We start from the raw sequence: 20,028 nt of genomic DNA, 5'->3' as shown, positions 1-20,028 counted from the left end.
AATACTAAATAATGGCTGAGTACATACCTATGGATGATATGTGGGATGATAGTGCCCAGGCATTCGAGGATGAAACCTCATTCGAGAATGAAGCCTCATTCACGCAAAGCAACGAACTCGTGAAGCAGGCCGTCAACGGGTTTTATGATGGCTTAAAAGGGGATAAAAATTACGTAGAGCCGTGGGGGCGAGACTATTCCAAGTTTTTTGTTGATGGTAATGGCACGCTGCGACTGAGGGGTCGCCCGGAGATCGATCTCATGAATAAGCGCACGAGAGAACCGCTTGCCTTATCAACACCCTTCCCAAGGAGGCCGTTCAAGATCTGCAAGACGTCAGGGACGCCACATCTGATCAAGACATGACTGATAACATTGAAAAGCTGTTGGCCACATACCATAACAAACCCTTACCCGGGTTCGAATTTACCGTTCGGGAACTACGGGGGCTGGACAAGGCCATGCAAACCATTCGCGGACATCTCGTGAACAACACGGCCAAACTGTACGCGATAGACGACCACATCGCCCATGAAAAGACCAAACTCGGTGAAACTGAGGATGAGTCTCTGAAAGCCACCATCGAGGAACGAATACGTAATTTGGAAGAGGAAAGGAAGACCCGGCTGGAAACGGCATCCTCCTTCCGAGACCAGCTTCGATCCCAGGTCAGCCGTGAGCGGGAAACCGTTGATCGAGTCCTCTACCAGGACACCACACTAGCTGACAGGATTCGGATACTGTTCCGGGAGCAAGGGATCACCATTGCCAGCATTCTGACTGCATTGGGCTTCATCATATCAACCCTGGTGGTGTCATTGACGCCGGCGGCAGTGGCACACCAAGTGATGGGGGCGTCAAAGCCTTGATAAAAAAACTCGGGGAGGCCCTGGCTAAACTGGCTGGTAAGGCCACCGAAGCCCTACCCGGCATCCTGGGTAGCATCGTCTCGTGGTTGCTGAGCGCTCTGGCTAAAACTGCCACGTGGCTTAGTCAAAACCTGTGGGCAGCCATCGTCGCCGTGGCGGGGTTGGTGTACATAGCAGCTAAGGAATTTTTAACCAAATAAGCCCCAAAGCTACCCCACCAACCACCAGGGCTGTTTTACGATCGATGTGCTGCTGATTGGACGCCTGAACGTGTGGGGGTGACCCCACAGGGGGTGTTGGTTGAACCCTAGGCTCCGGAGGTGGCGCCACTATACCCGTTTCACCGGTCGTGGGTGGTGGGACGTGGGGGACGTTGACATCGAGGTTGACGCCCAACTTTTGGTCTGCCGTGGCTATGACTATTTCGTTGTTGTAGCCCACCACTTTTTTTACTCTCAGTTGCATATCACTCGAAGCCATGTACAGCCCCACGTCGAAGATGTAGTCGACTTTCGACCTGGCGTATTCCAACACGTCTTGGTAGCATTTGATGGCACTCGGTAGATCAACTGGAGCATTGATAGCATCCTCAACGTTGACAACGAACTGTTTCTGAGCGTCGTAAGCAGTCCCCTTACCAAGGATGTTGGAACGCGTTTGCATCTGCGCACCCAACAGCTCCCACACGTAACGTTCGAATCGAGTCGTTTAACCTGATTACCCCGGCTCCAGTGAACCCTCTCGACGTGTCCAGCATGAACTTTTTCCAGTCATCCGCTGCCCCCTGCTCGAACCTCCAGACTCGGTAATCCTTGCTGTTGTCGAAAGCCATGTAACGATCATCCCACTCGTTGGTTGTTAGGTGATGATCGACTTGTATCCCCATTCTTTCAACTTCTCGCTGGCATCCACGAGGTGCATGTTGTGAACGATGGGGATACCCAACCCGTGGTTCGGTCCCGGCAAACGCCAATCCGTCTTCGGGTTCAGTTCGAATTCATTGCAAATACGTTCGTAGGCCCGCCTATCGTACTTGTTGTTTACTGCGTTCCATGCGTTGTCCTGTGGGACCGGAGCGCTGATTTCTTTAAGGATACGCCTGACCTGGTAGTACACGTGGAACGTGAACACTGACTGACTCAGCGGTCCACGCCGAGTGTCGGTCAATGTCACACCACACCCCGTTGTAGCGCACCACACGGCGAGGTTGAGTTGATTCTGCCAGAACTGCATCGGGTTGTTGAACCAAGCATGAACTACCTTAGCGTTAGTCACCGAAAATTTATACAGGCTGAACACATCTAAAAGCTGGGCGTTGAAATACATCCCATCAGCGACCGCGATCTTCATGGGTGAGAAATCTACGTCCAGTTTAGGGTAAAACACTCCAGGGGAGTAAGACACTCCAGGGGAATACATTTTAAAACTATTATATAATGAGCATATATACTCTAACATGTACATAACACTTCCAGGAATAACGAGCGGCGAGGCCGTTCAGCTGACGCACGCAATCGATAATACGTCGGGTGAACTCGAAGTCGCACTCTGCGATATCACCTACCTACCGCAATGGACTAACATCAATGCCAGCAACAATAAGCTGTTCGTCAGTGGAGCTCGCAGCCAGATAACTGACGGCTACTACAGCGTGTGCTCGCTAAGCGACGAGGTCTTCAAACCCCTGGGAGCCGAACTCAAGATGAACGACTCAAACGGCACAGTGGTGTTAATCAACAACGGAAAAAACTCCTTGAGGCTCGGCCGGCCATTGGCGAGGACACTCGGTATGTCACCTGACGAGATAAAACCAACAACTACCGTCACAGGTATGAAGTTACCCGACCTAGTACCGTACCGAGGGCTGTACATTCATCTCAACCAGGTGAGCACAACGGACAACATTCAAGGTGGGCACCCTTCCACTATACTGAGGGCAGTGCCGGTTAAAACGGAGAAATACAACGACGGTAGAACCGAGTCGTTTTCACCGCGGCAGTGTATAAGAGGTTGGCTCAGGGCAACATACCTGAGCTGATAATATCGGTGTTAGATATAAATCATAATCCCGTCAGCTTAACGCTTCACATAAAATGACCAGCGCACAAGGGCCCGGGGTGAAAAAATGCATCAATATGGGGATCTCCGACCTCGGGGACACATGCGGATTCGACGCGCCCGGAGTAGATGGTAAATTGTACGCCTTGCAACTGAAAAACAACATTTACAAACGCGTTGAAGTCCCCTTCGGTGGAGCCCTAGGTGATATAATAGATACCTCAAGAGCGGTTGTCAACACTAAGTACACCCTAGTCAACACCGGTGATGATAAATGGATAATATACCCATCGTTCGGGGGCAAACTGTTCGACTTAGACGATGTTGAGAGCACTACCGTAGCCCGAAACAAGCCATATACGCTAGTCTTCACCGAAGATGACAAGTGGGTGTTATTACCCGATAAAGATGACTGGTTTCTTAATATTAGGCTCGGCTCCCCCTACGTGTTCACGGATAACAAAGACAACTACCTAAACAAAGTCGTGAACAACGGAACCCTGCTAGTGGCTTACGTCCCGACTCAGAGACGTAGCGTAGTCATCAACCCACTCGCCAGTATGGCAGCCCATATGCTATCGAGTAAACCGGGCATGCAAAACGTGACATTGCAGTTGGTGTCTGAATTCGAAGGCGTGGTCACCATCCTGGAGAGTCTAACGGCGAACTCAACACTGATCATCAAAGTCTACCTAGGGGAACCATCACGGGGTGATGTCGAGATCGTGAAGGGGATCAAACTCGGGTGGGCGAAACGACACCAGTATCACGTTTGCACAGTTTATGTGCTGGTGGGTGTCGGCTCCAACACCAGTCTGCAGGGTGTCACCGTGATCGTGGAAAACACGATATCACTAACCAATATATTCCTACCTGACAACATACACTTCATGGGGGTGAAGTTCACCCCTGAACTATTATCAGAAAACCAGTTGGAAATTATCTCGTAATAGTATTATAGCAATGACCAGTCATCGTCCCAACGCTACGCTTAACGACCTAGGGGACACGGAGGGATTCGATCAGCCTGGTGAGGAAGACACCTTATACATCCTGCACTTCAAAGACAACGTGTATAGGCGGGTGCCGTTATCAGATTTTAAAGAGCCTGAATGGGTAGTCAACTTAACCCTCGCCTCACCTTATATCTCATTAAAGGAACAAAATTAAGAATAGCGGTATCTTGCCTGGGTGTTTCGTTCCGGGGCCTAATACAAGGGTTACACTGAGCCCGGGTTTACCCAATATGTTACTGGCATCCCACGGGGGTGAGTTAATGTATGACTACTACGGGCACATAGGGATTCCGGCTATGGTACCAGGCTCCACACTCATCATAGAAGTCTATCTCGGTAGATTTAATATTAATAATGCAGTACAACAACTTTTACCTGGGGTGACAGTGTACTGGAGTCCCCAGAACTATGGTAAACGTTACCGTATCATTATACAACCAGACCCCTCAACGGGTTCTATAACCCCCTCAATAAGCCCCTCTGAGGCTCTTGTGAATGGAGAGTTACCTATTAAATTCTCACCTATTCTCCTACATGAGGATTTATTCCTTATAAGCCTCAAGTACGTTGATCGACTGTTAAATGAAACCCAATTAAAATATCTTTTGTAATATATATTATAGGATGGGTCTGTACCCAGTCGTAGAGGAAGTAGCGAAAACCCTGGAAACCGTAGACCCGCAGACTGCATCGTAAGGCATTGAAACACGACGAGATCAGGGTTCTGGCTGAAGCAAAGCTGAACACAGTAAGTGAGCGTATTTCCACGGCACTTACTGACAGTAAGATCTCCGAGGAGGAGTTTCGTTCAATCCTCTCTGAACTCACAAAATATAATAAAATGAAACAAGAGATTCGATCCAAGTCTCGTAAGTCTGCTATCAGTGAGGATGAGAAAAAAAAGTACATAGAACAGGGAGTACCAAAAGCCCGGCAAGCCTTTATTACAAACACCAAAGAGATTATAGGCGATTCACGTTAAACTGTTTCATCGAGGTAAACGTGGTATAGCGGCACGTTAGACGCAGCCCAGCTTTGGATAATACAATCCCAGGATAGACCCGTTAAACCGACATACTTCAGCCAAGTCCACGGTAGCTCAGTCGGTTAAGCGTCGCGGATAACATTGGGCGTTCGTAACACGCTGGCGTCTCAAACTTTTTTATAGTAGGGGTAATGATAGCTGGATCAAGGGCCCGACCAAAGCCTTATTTCACAAATAAGGCTTTGCAGAGGCTTTTGTTGGACTTGGTCCAAAATCCCCATTCCCTATACTACTGGAGTATCAGGCATTCATTAAACGGCGTGTCATGCATTCATCAGACGGTGTATCATGCATTCATGAGATGGTGTATTATGCATTCATTAAACGGTGTATCATGCATTCATCAGACGGTGTATCATGCATTGGTGAGTAGGTGTATCATGCATTCATTAAACGGTGTATCATGTTTTCATCAGACAGTGTATCATGCATTGGTGAGTAGGTGTATCATGCATTCATTAAACGGTGTGTCATGCATTCATCAAACGGTGTATCATGCATTCATCAGATGGTGTATCATGCATTGGTGAGTAGGTGTATCATGCATTCATTAAACGGTGTATCATGCATTCATCAGACGGTGTATCATGCATTCATCAGACGGTGTATCATGCATTCATGAGATGGTGTATTATGCATTCATTAAACGGTGTATGATGCATTCATCAGACGGTGTATCATGCAGTGGTGAGTAGGTGTATCATGCATTCATTAAACGGTGTGTCATGCATTCATCAGACGGTGTATCATGCATTGGCTAATAGGTGTGCCATGTATTCATCAAACGGAGTATCATACATTCATCAGACGGTGTATCATGGATTGGTGAGTAGGTGTATCATGCATTCATTAAACGGTGTGTCATGCATTCATCAGACGGTGTATCATGCATTGCTTAGTAGGTGTACCATGTATTCATCAGACGGTGTATCATGCATTGGTTAGTAGGTGTATCAGGCATTTATTAAACGGTGTATCATGCATTCATGAGATGGTGTATTATGCATTCATTAAACGGTGTATCATGCATTCATCAGACAGTGTATCATGCATTGGTGAGTAGGTGTATAATGCATTCATTAAACGGTGTATCATGCATTCATCAGACGGTGTATCATGCATTGGTTAGTAGGTGTACCAGGTATTCATCAGACGGTGTATCATGCATTCGTGAGTAGGTGTATCAGGCATTCATTAAACGGTGTGTCATCCATTCATCAGACGATGTATCATGCATTCATGAGATGGTGTATTATGCATTCATTAAACGGTGTATCATGCATTCATTAAATGGTGTATCATGCATTGGTGAGTAGGTGTATCATGCTTTCATTAAACGGTGTGTAACGCATTCATCAGACGGTGTATCAAGCATTGATTAGTAGGTGTATCAGGTATTTACTAAACGTTGTGTCATGCATTCATCACATGGTCTATTATGCATTCATGAGGCAGTGTATCATGCATTCATCAGACGGTGTATCGTGAATTCATTAGATGGTGTATTATGCACTCGTTAAACGGTGTATCATGCATTCATGTGATGATGTATCATGCATTGGTTAGTAGGTGTACCATGTATTCATCAAACGGCGTATCATGCATTCATTAGACGGTGTATCATGCATTGGTGAGTAGGTGTATCATGCATTCATTAAACGGTGTATCATGCATTCGTTAGTAGGTGTATCAGGCATTCATTAAAAGGTTTGTCATGCATTCATCAGACGGTGTATCATGCATTGGCTAGCAGGTGTACCAGGTATTCATCAGACGGTGTGTCATGCGTTCATCAGACGGTGTATCATGCATTGGCTAGTAGGTGTATCAGGCATTCATTAAACGTTGTGTCATGCATTCATCAGACGGTGTATTATGCATTGGTTAGTAGGTGTACCATGCATTCATCAGACGGTGTATCATTCATTGGTTAGTAGGTGTATCATGCATTCATTAAACGGTGTGTCATGCATTCATCAGACTGTGTATCAAGCATTGATTAGTAGGTGTATCAGGTATTTACTAAACGTTGTGTCATGCATTCATCACATGGTCTATTATGCATTCATGAGGCAGTGTATCATGCATTCATCAGACGGTGTATCGTGAATTCATTAGATGGTGTATTATGCACTCGTTAAACGATGTATCATGCATTCATGTGATGATGTATCATGCATTGGTTAGTAGGTGTACCATGTATTCATCAAACGGCGTATCATGCATTCATTAGACGGTGTATCATGCATTGGTGAGTAGGTGTATCATGCATTCATTAAACGGTGTGTCATGCATTCATCAGACTGTGTATCATGCGTTCAGGAGATGGTGTATTATGCATTCATTAAACGGTGTATCATGCATTCATCAGACGGTGTATCATGCATTGGTGATTTGGTGTATCATGCATTCATTAAACGATGTGTCATGCATTCATCAGACGGTGTATCATGTATTGGTTAGTAGGTGTACCATGTATTCATCAAACGGTGTATCATGCATTCATCAGACGGTGTATCATGCATTCGTTAGTAGGTGGTGAACCAGGCATTCATCAGACGGTGCGTGTCATGCATTCATCAGACGGTGTATCATGCATTGGTTAGTAGGTGTATCAGGCATTCATTAAACGGTGTGTCATGCATTCATCAGACGGTGTATCATGCATTGGTTAGTAGGTGTACCATGTATTCATCAAACGGTGTATCATGCATTCATCAGACGGTGTATCATGCATTGGTTAGTAGGTGTATCAGGCATTCATTAAACGGTGTGTCATGCATTCATCAGACGGTGTATCATGCATTGGTTAGTAGGTGTACCAGGTATTCATCAGACGGTGTGTCATGCATTCATCAGACGGTGTATCATGCATTGGTTAGTAGGTGTACCATGTATTCATCAGACGGTGTATCATGCATTCATCAGACGGTGTATCATGCATTGGTTAGTAGGTGAACCAGGTATTCATCAGACGGTTTGTCATGTGTTCATCAGACGGTGTATCATGCATTCGTTAGTAGGTGTATCAGGCATTCATTAAAAGGTTTGTCATGCATTCATCAGACGGTGTATCATGCATTGGCTAGCAGGTGTACCAGGTATTCATCAGACGGTGTGTCATGCGTTCATCAGACGGTGTATCATGCATTGGCTAGTAGGTGTATCAGGCATTCATTAAACGTTGTGTCATGCATTCATCAGACGGTGTATCATGCATTGGTTAGTAGGTGTACCAGGTATTCATCAGACGGTGTGTCATGCATTCATCAGACGGTGTATCATGCATTGGTGAGTAGGTGTATGATGCATTCATTAAACAGTGTATCATGCATTCATCAGACGGTGTATCATGCATTCATGAGATGGTGTATGATGCATTCATTAAACGGTGTATCATGCATTCATCAGACGGTGTATCATGCATTGGTGCGTAGGTGTATCATGCATTCATTAAACGGTGTGTCATGCATTCATCAGACGGTGTATTATGCATTGGTGAGTAGGTGTACCATGTATTCATCAAACGGTGTATCATGCGTTCATCAGACGGTGTATCATGCATTGGTCAGTAGGTGTACCATGTATTCTTCAGACGGTGTATCATGCATTGGTTAGTAGGTGTATCATGCATTCATGTGATGATGTATCATGCATTGGTTAGTAGGTGTACCATGTATTCATCAAACGGCGTATCATGCATTCATTAGACGGTGTATCATGCATTGGTGAGTAGGTGTATCATGCATTCATTAAACGGTGTGTCATGCATTCATCAGACTGTGTATCATGCGTTCAGGCGATGGTGTATTATGCATTCATTAAACGGTGTATCATGCATTCATCAGACGGTGTATCATGCATTGGTGATTTGGTGTATCATGCATTCATTAAACGATGTGTCATGCATTCATCAGACGGTGTATCATGTATTGGTTAGTAGGTGTACCATGTATTCATCAAACGGTGTATCATGCATTCATCAGACGGTGTATCATGCATTGGTTAGCAGGTGAACCAGGTATTCATCAGACGGTTTGTCGTGTGTTCATCAGACGGTGTATCATGCATTAGTTAGTAGGTGTACCAGGTATTCATCAGACGGTGTGTCATGCGTTCATCAGACGGTGTATCATGCATTGGTGAGTAGGTGTATCATGCATTCATTAAACGGTGTGTCATGCATTCATCAGACGGTGTATCATGCATTGGTTAGTAGGTGTATCATGCATTCATTAAACGGTGTGTCATGCATTCATCAGACGGTGTATCATGCATTGGTTAGTAGGTGTATCAGGCATTCATCAGACGGTGTGTCATGCATTCATCAGACGGTGTATCATGCATTGGTTAGTAGGTGTACCATGTATTCATCAAACGGTGTATCATGCATTCATTAGACGGTAGGTGTATCATGCATTCATCAAACGGTGTATCATGCATTCATCAGACGGTGTATCATGCATTGGTTAGTAGGTGTATCATGCATTCATCAGACGGTGTATCATGCATTGGTTAGTAGGTGTACCATGTATTCATCAAACGGCGTATCATGCATTCATTAGACGGTGTATCATGCATTGGTGAGTAGGTATCATGCATGCATTAAATGCATTCATTCAACGGTGTATCATGCATTCATCAGACGGTGTATTATGCATTGGTGATTCATCAGACGGTGTATCATGGCATTCATTAAACGGTGTGTCATGCATTCATCAGACGGTGTATCATGTATTGGTTAGTAGGTGTACCATGTATTCATCAAACGGTGTATCATGCATTCATCAGACGGTGCATCATGCATTGGTTAGTAGGTGAACCAGGTATTCATCAGACGGTTTGTCGTGTGTTCATCAGACGGTGTATCATGCATTGGTGAGTAGGTGTATCATGCATTCATTAAACGGTGTGTCATGCATTCATCAGACGGTGTATCATGCATTGGTTAGTAGGTGTATCATGCATTCATTAAACGGTGTGTCATGCATTCATCAGACGGTGTATCATGCATTGGTTAGTAGGTGTATCATGCATTCATTAAACGGTGTGTCATGCATTCATCAGACGGTGTATCATGCATTGGTTAGTAGGTGTACCAGGTATTCATCAGACGGTGTATCATGCATTCATCAGACGGTGTATCATGCATTGGTGAGTAGGTGTATCATGCATTCATTAAACGGTGTATCATGCATTCATCAGACGGTGTATCATGCATTCATGCATTCAGATGGTGTATGATGCATTCATTAAACGGTGTATCATGCATTCATCAGACGGTGTATCATGCATTGGTGAGTAGGTGTATCATGCATTCATTAAACGGTGTATCATGCATTCATCAGACGGTGTATCATGCATTGGTGAGTAGGTGTACCAGGCATTCATCAGACGGTGTATCATGCATTCATCAGACGGTGTATCATGCATTGGTTAGTAGGTGTATCATGCATTCATTAAACGGTGTGTCATGCATTCATCAGACGGTGTATCATGCATTGGTTAGTAGGTGTATCATGCATTCATTAAACGGTGTGTCATGCATTCATCAGACGGTGTATCATGCATTGGTTAGTAGGTGTATCAGGCATTCATTAAACGGTGTGTAATGCATTCATCAGACGGTGTATCATGCATTGGTTAGGAGGTGTACCATGCATTCATCAGACGGTGTATCATGCATTGGTTAGTAGGTGTATCAGGTATTCATTAAACGGTGTATCATGCATTCATTAGACGGTGTATCATGCATTGGTTAGTAGGTGTACCAGGTATTCATCAGACGGTGTATCATGCATTGCTTAGTAGGTGTATCAGGCATTCATTAAAAGGCGTGTTATGCATTCATCAGACGGTGTATCATGCATTGGTTAGTAGGTGTATCAGGCATTCATTAAACGGTGTGTAATGCATTCATCAGACGGTGTATCATGCATTGGTTAGGAAGTGTACCAGGTATTCATCAGACGGTGTATCATGCATTCATCAGACGGTGTATCATGCATTGGTGAGTAGGTGTATCATGCATTCATTAAACGGTGTATCATGCATTGGTTAGTAGGTGTATCAGGCATTCATTAAACGGTGTATCATGCATTCATCAGACGGTGTATCATGCATTGGTTAGTAGGTGTATCATGCATTCATTAAACGGTGTGTCATGCATTCATCAGACGGTGTATCATGCATTGGTTAGTAGGTGGTGTATTCATACGGTGTGTCATTCATCAGACGGTGTATCATGCATTGGTTAGTAGGTGTATCAGGCATTCATTAAACGGTGTATCATGCATTCATTAGACGGTGTATCATGCATTGGTTAGTAGGTGTACCAGGTATTCATCAGACGGTGTATCATGCATTGCTTAGTAGGTGTATCAGGCATTCATTAAAAGGCGTGTTATGCATTCATCAGACGGTGTATCATGCATTGGTTAGTAGGTGTATCAGGCATTCATTAAACGGTGTGTAATGCATTCATCAGACGGTGTATCATGCATTGGTTAGGAAGTGTACCAGGTATTCATCAGACGGTGTATCATGCATTCATCAGACGGTGTATCATGCATTGGTGAGTAGGTGTATCATGCATTCATTAAACGGTGTATCATGCATTGGTTAGTAGGTGTACCACGTATTCATCAGACGGTGTATCATGCATTGGTTAGTAGGTGTATCAGGCATTCATTAAACGGTGTGTAATGCATTCATCAGACGGTGTATCATGCATTGGTTAGGAGGTGTACCATGCATTCATCAGACGGTGTATCATGCATTGGTTAGTAGGTGTATCAGGTATTCATTAAACGGTGTATCATGCATTCATTAGACGGTGTATCATGCATTGGTTAGTAGGTGTACCAGGTATTCATCAGACGGTGTATCATGCATTGCTTAGTAGGTGTATCAGGCATTCATTAAAAGGCGTGTTATGCATTCATCAGACGGTGTATCATGCATTGGTTAGTAGGTGTATCAGGCATTCATTAAACGGTGTGTAATGCATTCATCAGACGGTGTATCATGCATTGGTTAGGAAGTGTACCAGGTATTCATCAGACGGTGTATCATGCATTCATCAGACGGTGTATCATGCATTGGTGAGTAGGTGTATCATGCATTCATTAAACGGTGTATCATGCATTGGTTAGTAGGTGTATCAGGCATTCATCAAACGGTGTGTAATGCATTCATCAGACGGTGTATCATGCATTGGTTAGTAGGTGTACCATGCATTCATCAGACGGTGTATCATGCATTGGTTAGTAGGTGTATCAGGCATTCATTAAACGGTGTATCATGCATTCATCAGACGGTGTATCATGCATTGGTTAGTAGGTGTACCAGGTATTCATCAGACGGTGTATCATGCATTCATCAGACGGTGTATCATGCATTGGTTAGTAGGTGTATCAGGCATTCATTAAACGGTGTATCATGCATTCATTAGACGGTGTATCATGCATTGGTTAGTAGGTGTACCACGTATTCATCAGACGGTGTATCATGCATTGGTTAGTAGGTGTATCAGGCATTCATTAAACGGCGTGTTATGCATTCATCAGACGGTGTATCATGCATTGGTTAGTAGGTGTATCATGCATTCATTAAACGGTGTGTCATGCATTCATCAGACGGTGTATCATGCATTGGTTAGTAGGTGTATCAGGTATTCATTAAACGGTGTATCATGCATTCATTAGACGGTGTATCATGCATTGGTTAGTAGGTGTACCAGGTATTCATCAGACGGTGTATCATGCATTGCTTAGTAGGTGTATCAGGCATTCATTAAAAGGCGTGTTATGCATTCATCAGACGGTGTATCATGCATTGGTGAGTAGGTGTATCATGCATTCATTAAACGGTGTATCATGCATTGGTTAGTAGGTGTACCACGTATTCATCAGACGGTGTATCATGCATTGGTTAGTAGGTGTATCAGGTATTCATTAAACGGTGTGTGATGCATTCATCAGACGGTGTATCATGCATTGGTTAGTAGGTGTATCATGCATTCATTAAACGGTGTGTCAGCATTCAGCAGACGGTGTATCATGCATTGGTTAGTAGGTGTATCAGGCATTCATTAAACGGTGTGTAATGCATTCATCAGACGGTGTATCATGCATTGGTTAGGAGGTGTACCATGCATTCATCAGACGGTGTATCATGCATTGGTTAGTAGGTGTATCAGGTATTCATTAAACGGTGTATCATGCATTCATTAGACGGTGTATCATGCATTGGTTAGTAGGTGTATCAGGCATTCATCAAACGGTGTATGCATTCATCAGACGGTGTATCATGCATTGGTTAGTAGGTGTATGAGGCATTCATTAAACGGTGTGTCATGCATTCATCAGACGGTGTATCATGCATTGGTTAGTAGGTGTACCAGGTATTCATCAGACGGTGTATCATGCATTCATCAGACGGTGTATCATGCATTGGTTAGTAGGTGTATTCATCAGACGGTGCATCATGCATTGCTTAAAAGGCGTGTCATGCATTCATCAGACGGTGTATTATGCATTGGTTAGTAGGTGTACCAGGTGTTCATCAGACGGTGTATCATGCGTTCATCCTACGGCGTATCATGCATTGGTTAGTAGGTGTATCATGCATTCATTAAACGGTGTATCATGCATTCATCAGACGGTGTATCATGCATTGGTGAGTAGGTGTATCATGCATTCATTAAACGGTGTGTCATGCATTCATCAGACGGTGTATCATGCATTGGTCAGTAGGTGTATCATGCATTCATGAAACGTTGTGTCATGCATTCATCAGACGGTGTATTATGCATTGGTTAGTAGGTGTACCAGGTATTCATCAGACCGTGTGTCATGCGTTCATCAGACGGTGTATCATGCATTGGCTAGTAGGTGTATCAGGCATTCATTAAACGTTGTGTCATGCATTCATCAGACGGTGTATTATGCATTGGTTAATAGGTGTACCAGGTATTCATCAGACGGTGTGTCATGCATTCATCAGACGGTGTATCATGCATTGGTGAGTAGGTGTATCATGCATTCATTAAACGGTGTATCATGCATTCATCAGACGGTGTATCATGCATTCATGAGATGGTGTATGATGCATTCATTAATCGGTGTATCATGCATTCATCAGACGGTGTATCATGCATTGGTGAGTAGGTGTATCATGCATTCATTAAACGGTGTGTCATGCATTCATCAGACGGTGTATTATGCATTGGTGAGTAGGTGTATCATGCATTCATTAAACGGTGTGTCATGCATTCATCAGACGGTGTATCATGCATTGGTCAGTAGGTGTATCATGCATTCATGAAACGTTGTGTCATGCATTCATCAGACGGTGTATTATGCATTGGTTAATAGGTGTACCAGGTATTCATCAGACTGTGTGTCATGCGTTCATCAGACGGTGTATCATGCATTGGCTAGTAGGTGTATCAGGCATTCATTAAACGTTGTGTCATGCATTCATCAGACGGTGTATTATGCATTGGTTAATAGGTGTACCAGGTATTCATCAGACGGTGTGTCATGCATTCATCAGACGGTGTATCATGCATTGGTGAGTAGGTGTATCATGCATTCCTTAAACGGTGTATCATGCATTCATCAGACGGTGTGTCATGCATTCATGAGATGGTGTATGATGCATTCATTAATCGGTGTATCATGCATTCATCAGACGGTGTATCATGCATTGGTGAGTAGATGTATCATGCATTCATTAAACGGTGTGTCATGCATTCATCAGACGGTGTATTATGCATTGGTGAGTAGGTGTACCAGGTATTCATCAGACGGTGTGTGATGCGTTCATCAGACGGTGTATCATGCATTGGTTAGTAGGTGTATCATGCATTCATTAAACGGTGTGTCATGCATTCAGCAGACGGTGTATCATGCATTGGTTAGTAGGTGTATCAGGCATTCATTAAACGGTGTGTAATGCATTCATCAGACGGTGTATCATGCATTGGTTAGGAGGTGTACCATGTATTCAGCAGACGGTGTATCATGCATTGGTTAGTAGGTGTATCAGGTATTCATTAAACGGTGTATCATGCATTCATTAGACGGTGTATCATGCATTGGTTAGTAGGTGTACCAGGTATTCATCAGACGGTGTATCATGCAGTGCTTAGTAGGTGTATCAGGTATTCATGAAAAGGCGTGTTATGCATTCATCAGACGGTGTATCATGCATTGGTTAGTAGGTGTATCAGGCATTCATCAAACGGTGTGGAATGCATTCATCAGACGGTGTATCATGCATTGGTTAGGAAGTGTACCAGGTATTCATCAGACGGTGTATCATGCATTCATCAGACGGTGTATCATGCATTGGTGAGTAGGTGTATCATGCATTCATTAAACGGTGTATCATGCATTCATCAAACGGTGTATCATGCATTGGTTAGTAGGTGTACCATGTATTCATCAGACGGTGTATCATGCATTGGTTAGTAGGTGTATCATGCATTTATTAAACGGTGTTTCATGCATTCATCAGACGGTGTATCATGCATTGGTTAGTAGGTGTACCAGGTATTCATCAGACGGTGTGTCATGCGTTCATCAGACGGTGTATCATGCATTGGTTAGTAGGTGTATCATGCATTCATTAAATGGTGTGTCATGCATTCATCAGACGGTGTATCATGCATTGGTGAGGAGGTGTACCAGGTATTCATCAGACGGTGTATCATGCATTGGTGAGTAGGTGTATCAGGCATTCATTAAACGGTGTGTCATGCATTCATCAGACGGTGTATCATGCATTGTTTAGCTGGTGTACCATGTATTCATCAAACGGTGCATCATGCATTGGTGAGTAGGTGTATCAGGCATTCATTAAACGGTGTGTCATGCATTCATCAGACGGTGTATCATGCATTGTTTAGCTGGTGTACCATGTATTCATCAAACGGTGTATCATGCATTCATCAGACGGTGTATCATGCATTGGTTAGTAGGTGTATCATGCATTCATCAGGCGTTTAGTTTGACGCCGCCTTTAGCAACATTCCAGCAATATCACGGCGGGTGACATCAGAAATGGGCTTCACACATTGTACCCATGTGGGGAATCGAACCGGGTCACCAGCGTGACGAGAGAAAGCTTTAACCACGAGGCTACCCCACCGCCCTTGCAGAACTGTAGATACAGCCCAGCTGTTGTTGTAGATACCAAGTTACACCCCACAAAGACAGAAGACCAAGGCGCGTACCAGTGGCAATGGTTTGATGAGATCCAAAGTGAATGGCGACCTTATTCCGAAGTCACTGATGCCAAATTAAAGACATCTTTCATGAAGAGACCAAATGGATCATGTCTTCTACAGAGAGATGGACAAAGGTTTGTGACTGAGTTGTAGTGTACGCCATACATCTGTGTTGTCAGACATTGTCGCCATACAATTCACATCCGTGTCTGTTCTACCATGCTGATTGTATTAGTTCTTTCATCAATTTATGTAACCAATGTTTGTCTTAAGAGGCGACTAATGGGATCGGGTGGTTATACCCGATGACTTGGTTGACACATGTCATCATATCCAAATTTCACATATCGATGCTCATGATGGTGATCGATGGATTGTCTGGTCCAAATTCAATTATTTACAGACCACCCCATATAGCCGTGATATTGCCGAGTGCGGCGTTGAGCAACAACCTAACAAACCATCATCATTTCATGTGACGTCTCTCCAGAAGGTGGTTCACTGTTATTTTTCATTTTAGTTTCAGAGTCTCCTTCACGAAGTTAACCGAAAGGTCTATGGACAAGGGTTCTACAACAGCAGTTCGAAAATTTGATGGTAGGAAGAACTGAAATCATTCTACTTGGAATCAGGAAAACAAAATGGTTGTTTCGGATGATGGGCGGACAAGCCCATAGTGCCACCATTTTCCTCCGGTGACGAGGGCGGTAGGGTAAAGTAATGGTTAAAGTGTTCGCTCGTCACGCCGAAGACCCGGGTTCGATTCTCCACATGGGTACAATGTGTGAAGACCATTTCTGGTGTCTCCCACCGTGATATTGCTAGAATATTGCTAAAAGCGGCGTAAACCTAAACCCATTCACACACTCTGTTAAAGACGGTAGTAGACGTATTAAGGTGACTTCCAAACTGAAGCACTCAGGAATCCGTACTCAAATATATTAAGTGTAAAGCCAGCAAATAACAAAGAACAGTTATAAATTTATTCTTTTTAGTTTATTTTAAGCATATTTTATTTTAGTGAAAAGGATCGGGGACAAGTTCTTACAACTTATAAGACCCCTCTCATAAGATATCGTTGTTATTTGCTTGTACTGCTGTACATGTTTTAAAATAATTTCATTTTTATGATTTGTCAAAACATTGAGTGTAAGGCCAGCAAATAATAAAGAACTTCTAAATATTTAATTGTATTTTACTGACTGACTGAGTTTGGTTTTACGCCGCTTTCAGCAATATTCCAGCAACATCACGGCGGGGAACACCAGAAATGGGCTTCACACATTGTACCCATGTATTTTACAGTTGACTGGGTATGTAAATCAAAACAAACTGTTTCAGAGTAATACAAATGGCAGTTGGCAACGGTACAACATCCAGTGGTTATACGTTTACAACGGCAGTAGACAATACAATAGTACTGGCAATCGCAATTAAGTCCGTGATCACTGAATTCTACTACCCTAAATCAGAATCACTTGCTCGCCGAGTCAGTGTCGTAAGTAAAACCTCTGGCCAGGTAGAGACATGCGAAAGCTATGATTGGATAATATGTTTTTTAAAAGCACATCCATCCTGTAATTAAAACTGACGATAGTTTTAGTATTTAATGCAGACATTTTATCACCATGACCTATGCTTAATGTATGTACAGATATTTTCAAGTAGGTAACATTTTGTGCGGAACTGGGGTTGATGTGTTCAGCTTCCTGTGCTTGGAAAATAGACGGAATAAGTTAGCCCGAATTTGTGTTTTTATTGTAGTTTAAAGGCGGACTGTACCGATGTTTTCATGGAATGATGATTTAAAAAGAATATTACGTTACTAATATCTAGGGTGAAAACAATATATTCACACAACCGGTGGGCTTGATGCAATGAGAGTTGATAGAAGTCTAGTTTGCGCTTACCCACGTTGCCACCTTCCAGAAAGTTCCAAACAATGCTGGACTAGTCTAAAGCTTGTTCTAGAACATCCGAAAATCATCGAAATATAGTAACTTCCTTATAGTAACACCGTTGCTTACATTAGATAGTAATATGCTCCTGACAACTAATATTTGTTAAACCCAATGTTATGAACTTCGACTGAAACTTAAGAGAAACAATTAAATATTACAACAATATTTAACAAGGCATTACATCTAACAAATATTGCATATGATTTACTAAGTATTATGTGTGGTAATAATGACTACGAAATATTGTATTTTGAAAATAATTGCGTTACTTTGTAATGATAATTGCTTTTCTCTCTCAGTTTGATCATGAAAGAAGGTTTGCATACAGAAGCAGGGATACCTTGCTTTGAGGATGGCAGCTTCACATGGGATGTTTCTGCTAACCATTAGAACATCATTCTGCAGCAAACATTGAATACTATCCACGTGGACATTGATATTCTAGCTTTGTACTCGTTTACCATACGAAGTGTCCGTGTACAAACAATCCGTTTCTGAGTGAGTGAGGGTTACCGCTTAACAATATTCTATCATTATGACGGCGGGTGACACCAGGAATGACCTTAGCACGTTGTACCCATGTAGAGTATCGAACCCGGTCTTCGGCGAGATCAGTGAACGCTTCAGCCACGGGGCTACCCCAACGCCCCCAATCTCTGCATGTGGGATTTTATATGGCCCAAGACAGTATCTCAAGAAAGTGGCGGCACTTCAATTTACTTTGAAACAGCTGCAATGATTTGTTATCTGTTGACACCAAAGTTGTTCTGTGGTCATAAGTAACATTTACCAAGGTAGTTGTGACCTGATTACCCCTAGACTGTGTATAGAGGGAGGTGGAGGAAAACTTGGTTCCAGTGTACCGTATATGTAACGGTATACTTATTGCTTTCATTGTTAAAATACAGTCAGGGGAGAAGGCGTTATGAAAACACAATACCATTTAGAAAATGGTCAAATGTTATATTTGGGATGTGTACCGTAAACGGTATACTTATTGCTTTCACAATTATTTGAATATGTTTTCGAACAAAATTGCTTATAACCCCCTCTCTACTGCATGTGTACACAATTGATGGTCCCCTACCTCCCCAGAACATAACGAGTGACCCTCCTCTCTCTCTCTCTCCTCGCCTTAAAATCATCATCAGCTCCCTACTCCTGCAAGTCTAGATTTCCTCAGGTTCTGAATCGCCGATATCGCCGGGGCTCCTTTTCAGTTTAAAACGACTTGTTTCTCTTTATAAAAATGATATACATTATATCTGAGACTAAGTGTTAGTGTGGAGGAGGAGTCTCAATGGTTAGTTACAGACCATGAGAACCGCGAAGTTGGTCTTTCAGAAATAGATGGGAATTTCAGTATCGGAGTGGTGGTATCAGCAACTTTGACTGTATTCGTTTGCTTTTCATGATTAGGTGTTTGAAATTGAAAAAAACAGAACAATAAGAAGACAGACATAAATGTTAGAAAAAGACATGTTCACATGTATATTCTTACCGGAACTAGATGATTGAGTTCATTGATTGTCGATAAAAAAACCGATTTGTAACCATTATCAGCATTCATTTGTACAAGCTCCGAATGGTACGATTAAACTATATTTAATAGATTTCTACTGTTTGTTTTGGATTTTATATTATACTAACAAATGGATCAATACAGATCAACCCGTGAAGATCCAGGTTAGAATTGATCTTCAGTAACCCATGCTTGTCGTAAGAGGCGACTAATGGGATCGGTAGTGTACGGGTACTGATTTGGTTGACACATGTCGTCCTATCCCAGTTGCGTAGATTGATGCTCATGGTGTTGATCACTGGATTGCCGACTCGAATATTTA

The 20,028-nt window shown here is 43.1% G+C and overlaps 1 protein-coding gene and 1 long non-coding RNA gene across 4 annotated transcripts in view; both read left to right on the top strand.

Annotated features, from left to right (window-relative positions):
- The window catches only part of LOC124280423, a 51,351-nt gene extending 32,467 nt beyond the window's left edge, over window positions 1–18,884 (top strand). For all 3 annotated transcript variants that reach the window (XM_046716363.1, XM_046716364.1, XM_046716365.1), the window contains 3 exons: window positions 16,186–16,357; window positions 16,744–16,820; window positions 18,484–18,884. In XM_046716363.1, the coding sequence (XP_046572319.1) occupies window positions 16,186–16,357; window positions 16,744–16,820; window positions 18,484–18,488 (254 nt within the window). In that variant the 3' untranslated portion in view covers window positions 18,489–18,884. The remainder of the gene's footprint in view (window positions 1–16,185; window positions 16,358–16,743; window positions 16,821–18,483) is intronic.
- On the top strand, window positions 8,928–9,906 carry LOC124280424. Its single transcript, XR_006899680.1, has 3 exons — window positions 8,928–9,091; window positions 9,395–9,463; window positions 9,805–9,906. It is a non-coding gene; the product is annotated as an uncharacterized LOC124280424 (long non-coding RNA).
- Window positions 18,885–20,028: the final 1,144 nt, after the last annotated feature.

Source organism: Haliotis rubra, unplaced genomic scaffold, assembly GCF_003918875.1.
Source record: "Haliotis rubra isolate DU_JTF1 unplaced genomic scaffold, ASM391887v1 Scf267, whole genome shotgun sequence".
In the NCBI taxonomy this organism is placed as follows: domain Eukaryota; kingdom Metazoa; phylum Mollusca; class Gastropoda; order Lepetellida; family Haliotidae; genus Haliotis; species Haliotis rubra.
The sequence above is the reverse complement of the archived record's forward strand: the minus strand, read 5'-3'. Positions and strand labels throughout refer to the sequence as shown.